Source organism: Nannobrachium achirus (genome assembly GCF_963921795.1).
Source record: "Nannobrachium achirus genome assembly, chromosome: 4".
NCBI classification, from domain to species: Eukaryota; Metazoa; Chordata; class Actinopteri; order Myctophiformes; family Myctophidae; genus Nannobrachium; species Nannobrachium achirus.
In genome coordinates, this window is record NC_137813.1 from 19,358,798 (window position 1) to 19,365,808 (window position 7,011).

General features: G+C 41.0%; 1 protein-coding gene across 1 annotated transcript in view; it reads left to right on the forward strand.

The window, feature by feature from the left end:
• The window catches only part of prr12b (proline rich 12b), a gene marked incomplete at both ends in the record, with an annotated part of 36,721 nt that extends 34,755 nt beyond the window's left edge, over window positions 1–1,966 (forward strand). Inside the window, one exon of the mRNA XM_080723120.1 lies at window positions 1,832–1,966. Within this exon, the coding sequence (XP_080579246.1) occupies window positions 1,832–1,966 (135 nt within the window). The remainder of the gene's footprint in view (window positions 1–1,831) is intronic.
• Window positions 1,967–7,011: the final 5,045 nt, after the last annotated feature.

Sequence of the window (7,011 nt, forward strand, 5' to 3'; positions counted from 1 at the left end):
TTAGTACCAGTGATGTCAGCATGCGGACAGACATTTCGTAAATTATATATATATATATATATATATATATATATATATATACCGGTATATATATATATAGTATAATTATGTATGTATGTATGTATGTACACACGCACACTCTGTATAGTCATATTATGACTAATAACTGATTTGAAATTTGAATCCAATCGAGCAATTGATAAACAGAAAAAACATCATTATTTGTTATCGAGCAACATGACTGTGCAATGAAGTATAAAGTAGTTAACAGCCAAACCTCAGACTTCTGAACTGACCACATAATAGAAGTGCATAATTACTCTCATTTACATACTGGGAAGTATAACTAAAAGCATTTCAAATGCAGATTGCATGACACAAAAAAAGCATTTCCTAGTGTGTGTGTGTGTGTGTGTGTGTGTGTGTGTGTGTGTGTGTGCGCGCGCGTGTGTGTGTGTGTGTGTGTGTGTGTGTGTGTGTGTGTGTGCGCCTGCGCGCGCGCTCATGCGTACATGCGTGCCTGTTTGTGAGTGTGTTTGTGTGTATTTCCTGTGTATCTCATTTTCAGTTGACCATTATGATTAGGTTTTCTTTTCCTTTTTTCACTCCCATTTTCCTCTTCCAAATTCCTGGAATAATTGAGGTTTCTGTTTTACATGAAATTGTCTCTCCCAATGATTTCATATGTTCTGCATCCCAGGTCATTCCTTCTCTACATTCCTACTCTATTCCCTCTTTCTGTATAGACCTACTAGTAGCTTGGTCAAATGTATTTCTGTGTGCTTTTCCCCCCCTACCTTCTGCTGGCATAGGCAGCTATATACCCCCAGTTTACAGCCTCTACTGTGTAGCTAACTACCTGTAGTTTATAGTTTAACGTGAACTAGATCCTTACCCAGCCATCCCTAAAGGATGCTTACTCGTCCTTACCCGTCCGATCTCGGGCTGCTCACGTCTTTTACATACATTTGAAAATACCCGTTTGCAGCCTAATAAAGGTGCCCACCACACTACAGGCGGTTGCCGTCGGGGCTGCCGCTAGGATCAGCGGTGGCTGCACCGCGGTGAGACACAAACACACTCGCTCAGTGAGTAAACGCTGCGCGGTATTTCACAAAGATGAACACAATCCATCTCTCACCGCCCGCGTACGCATGCACAACGCATGCAAAAACTGCGCCCGCTCGCCTCGCCGCCCCAAAACTTCGCTGCACGGCCGAAAAAGCCGCCCGCCTCTCATTGAAAATGAATTGCTAGGAGGCGGTGACCGCGTCTAGTGTGGAGGGCACCTTATACATGCTTTCTTGATATTATGATGTCACCCTTTGCCCTCTCTGATTGGCTACGGGAATACATGGCCTGTGGCCCGTGATTGGGTTTGGGCGTAAACACAGACGGACGCGGACGGACACGGTTTCTGGATACATAGATATATTTTTGCTCCAGTACCTGTGGGCAATATCTATTAAGTATATACATAAAAACAAGAGCAAGAAAATAAGATCAGAGACAGAGCGTGAGAGAGAGGGAGGGGGTGGCGTCGGGGGAGAGAGAATGAGAAGGGAGGGAGGGAGGATGAGAAAGGAGAGAGGGAGGATGAGCAAGGGACAGAGAAAGGGAGCCCAATTCACCCATGCTAATAACCCGTCCAATATTGGGTATACCAAAACCTCAATACATTGATTCAGCTTCAGCCGTTCTTTCTGATTGCACTCTACAGTATACTTAAATGCTACTGACTTCTGACTTCATTATGTATTAATGGGATCCATTTCTGTTTTAATTTGTGCTGAGTAAAACTGTAATGTTACTGTGTGTGGTCTCGTGACAGACGGACAGCATCGAGCAGGCAGCGGAGGACCCTGGCCAGGAAGAGGTGGTCCAGCAGTGCATGGCCAACCAGGGCTGGCTGGAGACCATCTTCAACTCCTTCATTGAGCTGCTCACCCTGAGTGCCAAGGCCTGAGGGACATGGGGGTCCCCTGGGGTGGGGGATGACGGACAAGAGAGGAGGATGATGTTGATGATGGCGACGCCGCTACTGTGTTTAGGAAGGGCCCATATCGTCCAGGCAGGGGCGTCACACCAAATTCTGGGCCCTGGGTACAAGGATTCACTGCGGGCCCCCCATGAATGTTAACTATTGAAACATAGCAATGTTCGCTTAAAAAATACATCTATTCAAAGATTTTCACACATTTTCACAACTTTTCAAAAATAGCAGATCTACAAGCTCGCAGCGCGGCACTCGGTGCCGCGCTGTGAGCTTGTATATCTGCTATTTTTGAATAGATAAAGTTATTAGGGCCCCTCGACCTTGGGCCCCAGTAACTCAGTCCCACTTTCCTACCCCTTGTGACGCCCCTGCGTCCAGGTTTGTGGAAACAAACAGGGATATTCCAACACAGTGTTCTGGAGATAAAAGGAAAGCATCTAGAAACAGTATTCTGGAAACCAAGATGTCCAACTGCAACCAAACTGCACAGGATGCAGTTTGGACCTCAACCTAATTCCAAGAACCTTTTTTCTTTTTTTGGAAAGAAATCGTTTTAACTTAAAAAAATTAAATCACGATATGAAGTTGTTTTTAATTGTTCTTTCCCTTTGAAGTACCTCTTGATTTAACCACTTGAACCCTCGCTAAATCCCTATTCTGTGGGGAACATTTGCAGAATATGGCCGATCTTGCGACACACGTTGTGAGTAGATCGGCTATTTCCCCGGTGAGGAGATAATGAATGATAAAGGGGGAAAAGAGTGGACCAAGTACAGACCCGCCGACGCTGGTCAACTGAGTATTAGTTTGCGAAGTATGGAGGGTTTAAGTGGTTAAAGAGAAATGTGGGGAGGAGCTTGGAGCGTTGAACTTTGTGAATGTTTTAAAGGGTGATGGCGTCTAGTCTTTGCCCTATTGGGAGCAGGAGAGGACGATGGAGAAGTCGTCGGCACTACAAGAGATTTTTCTCGAGATCTGCATACGTGGACATGCATACACGCACACGCACACACGCACACACACACACACACACACACACACACACACACACACACACACACACACACACACACACACATTTAAACACTATAAATATGTATTGATAATAATGGGTTTGTATAATTTATACCAGGACATTTTTGAAAAAAGAAAAGAAAAAAAAAGGTACCTTCCCTGCTGGGACTGTTTGCTGTCATTATTTTGGAATAATGTTTTATGGGGGTATTACATGAAATGGCCCACCTGCAATCCTTTGCTTATGTACACTTCCAACAGGTGCAGAAAAAAAAAAGAAACAGTATTGAAGTGAAGGGAAGGAGGGTTTGAAAGGACTATGTAATGTTCCCTTATTTCTGTCTGCTTTAATAAGAAAAAGATTAAGGGGAAATGTATTTAAAGCTAAACTAAGTGTGTTCTTTCTATTAATTCTTTAAAAGACAATGAGAAAGAAAGAGCATTTTACGCCTGAACAAAAAAAAAACACCTGTCCTTTTCTGAAAGAAAGTGCGGCAGGAAAAAGGTGTCAAACGCATACAAAAGTCAGTGTTTACTTGTTTGTCCTTTTTTATCTGTTTGTTGTTGATTATGATAATTATTATTATTATTATTATTATTATTTGGGAGCTTGGCCTCTCTGAGGAAACTCTTGCAGATACTTTTGTTGATTTGTTTTAGTTTTTTTGTCTGTAAATAATGTACAGCTACTTCAATCTCTAATTCCCAGTTCCTCTTCTGTACATGAACTTCCTGTATTTGACAAAAGGAAATAAAAATGTTGAAATGACAAACGCGATGACGAAAAAGCAACACCGGTGTATTCACGTCATTGCTGTGTTTTTAATTTGTGAATGCGAAGATGTTAACTGTAATTACTAATTAAGCAACACGGATGATGGGATTCGATGGGATGAGAGAAGGCAAATGAGCTGAAAATAGCTGATCACAACGAGTTGCAGCCCACTTTGCAAGCCTGTGGACTGGATATTTTCAACTAGATTTTAACCAAATAAATTCATAAAGTAAGTGCAAAGGGTTGTTGAAAGCATAATTAAAATCTATAAGAAAAAATAGATACAACATGGGATGCAAAATTAAAGCTCGCTGAGTCACATCGCTGACATTATTTAAGGTTTGAATTAAGAAATGTTGATTGGGCAAAGTCGTCAATAATTAAGGTCAATATTTCATTGACTTACTTTGAAAGTCTCACTGTGGTAAGCCAGAAATTATGTAAATATGATATATATATATATATATATATATATATATATAAACAGCTCAATGAATGTGACTGTTATGAATTACAATGAATGCGTTATAATCAGGAGGTCATGCAACCCGCTTATTCTACGCAGGACAGGTGGACAGAAATGCATTACTCCAACAGCTACCGGTATACTGTTATTTGCAGCTTTTATGAATATTGGATATTTAATGCATGCACCAAATCTTTAGCCCTATCCCAGAACGCAGTGCAGTATTAATGTTTCATGAAAAATGTCACAATGCCGCCGGCTCGAGAAATCCATTCAGAGCAATAATAATTATAATAATAATAATTCAAATCGTGAAATGAATGAACACTTTTTGTTGCCTCGGGACAAAAGCAAGATGAGAGAATAAAGCAAGGCTGAATTCCATCCAGCAAATAAGAAGCTATCGTATCATTGTCACATGACATGCATGTTGCACCTTGAAAATAGCATACCTAAAAGCAGTCACCCCAAAAAAGTACTCAATTTCGCACCCCATGATGCATTGAATTCATTGCATGATGCATTGAAATCTCCTACCGGATACATGAGGGTCTTTATTGTCGACAGAAAAAAAGTCATTTGGGGGGTGAACAATAAAGTCTGACATAAATGGACAAAGTAGTTAAAATGATTATGAGGTTGTTAACAGCTTTTGATGTGGACCCCCTGAACCTGAAAACGACAATGACCATATTCTTTTATCATCTGATAGAGCTCATAGAGACTTTTAAAACAATATATAAAAGTCAGTTGTTCTCCAAGCCCTCGAAACACTTTATCCACCACTGCCTACAAGGTCTGCTATTTTTGGTGTGCGACACCGTTGTGTGACGGAGTATAAATTAGGCTTGAGTCAGAGTGTGTCTGTTGATGACGCGGCACATTCCATCTCAGTGACATCAACATGAGGGTATAAGCATAAGGTTTCATTCTAAAGCGCTCTACATGGTATTCAGTTTGAAAAAGAAAACTGTAAACCTGAAATCAAAAGCCAATATCCTTTACCACCTAAGCCTATGCTAGCCTATAATAATAATAATTTAATACAATTCAGACATTTTAAATACTTTCACATTTCAGAATTTCAGAAATGTACAGTACTGTTTAAAAAAAAGTAACAATTAAAACGTGACACCAGGTTGAAAGTGATTCAAATGATAATAGCGTTTTGAAGGCCAACATCTATGACATAATTTTAACAGTGTATACTGCCAGAGTAGCTCAGTGTATACGTATATTATATACAGGTATATTTACTAAATTTTATCTTTAAATCTCTCATTTTAGTTGATACGCAATACGTTCAGATTTAATAGATCCGTTTTATCAAGCACCTGTGAAGGTTCATTTGTACAAATAAGATGAAAAGTATTCTTTAACACCCCCCCCCCTTCCCTTTTTTTCAAATGCAATTTCATAAATGCATTCAGACACCAGACAAAGAAGTGGAGGACAAATCTAAGAGCCTTTCATGAAAACATGACAGACTTTGTTCAAGAGCAAAGAAATAAAGGATCAGAGAAGGTACAGTATAGAGTAAGAGTACCCCATCCCCTACACACGCACGCACACACACACACACACACACACGCACACACACACACACACACACACACACACACACAGGCCACATCTCTCCTTGAAGCAATCACAACGTACACTTAAAGGTAAGTGGTGGTATTTATTCATGCTTAGAAGCAGGCGGGTTCTCTGGAAAATAAAGAGTAGGGGAGAAACGTTACGGTTGCCATGGTGAGCAGGAAAATAGTACAACCTGTGCCCATTTTTCTCCCCCCTTTTTCCTCACTGTTGCTGGCTGCCTCTTACTTCTACTGTGGTGCAGAGTCTGCCTTGTTGCTGAGGGCTTTAATACAGTGCTTTCTCAGTTATTTGAACTTCAAGGACCCCCCCCCCCCCTGTTTCATATGCATTAGGCCTCGGACCCCTTTCCTTTAGTTTCTGGGACCCCAGTCTATGCTATAAAATCCTCAATGTTTAGTTAACCTCTGAAAGTGTACAAAATGGAACCAAACGGACCCTTAAGACTGCATTTGTACACTCTCAGAGTTACAGGCCCCATAACCCGTGTCCACTTGGACCCCTGGTGGTCCCCCAGCCCGACGTTATTAGGCTATAAATGGGACGTCGTAATATCGCTACACGCCCCCCTATGTGTGTGGTGGGGCACTTCCAGACTCCTATACAGTTTATTTATGCTTAATGTACAGAGGTTAAAGGCATAGCCACTTGTTAGCAACACAACAATAAAGCGTGCTACAGGTAAGAATGGATATAAATGATCTACTCTCTCTGTTAGGGTTCCTTTATAATCTGTCGTACAAGTGCCAAAAATAGCCAATCTACAAGCTCTCGTGAGCTTTTAGATTGGCTACTTTTTGGCATGCAGCACAGATCTAACAAGGACATATAAATCTGTCTTCTCTCTTGGAGTGTTTGTTGGTTGGTGCTCTGCTGTCTGTCTGACTCACTTCCAGGTTTCCGCCTCGCCTTTTACCTTTCATCTCTTCATTGCTGTCGGGCAAAAACCTTGTATCTCCATTTTCCAACTCATGTTTGTGGTGTGGTAAATGAATGCCCTACTTCATATTGAGTGTTGCACAAAAGTAGTGCAAATAGCAGATCTACAAGCTCACAACATCTATTTTCACTATTTTACTTAAAAAACTAAATACATATAATAATAACAAACAGTTTTGGACATATAAGGTTACCACCCGACAGCGACGACTTTCTAGTTCT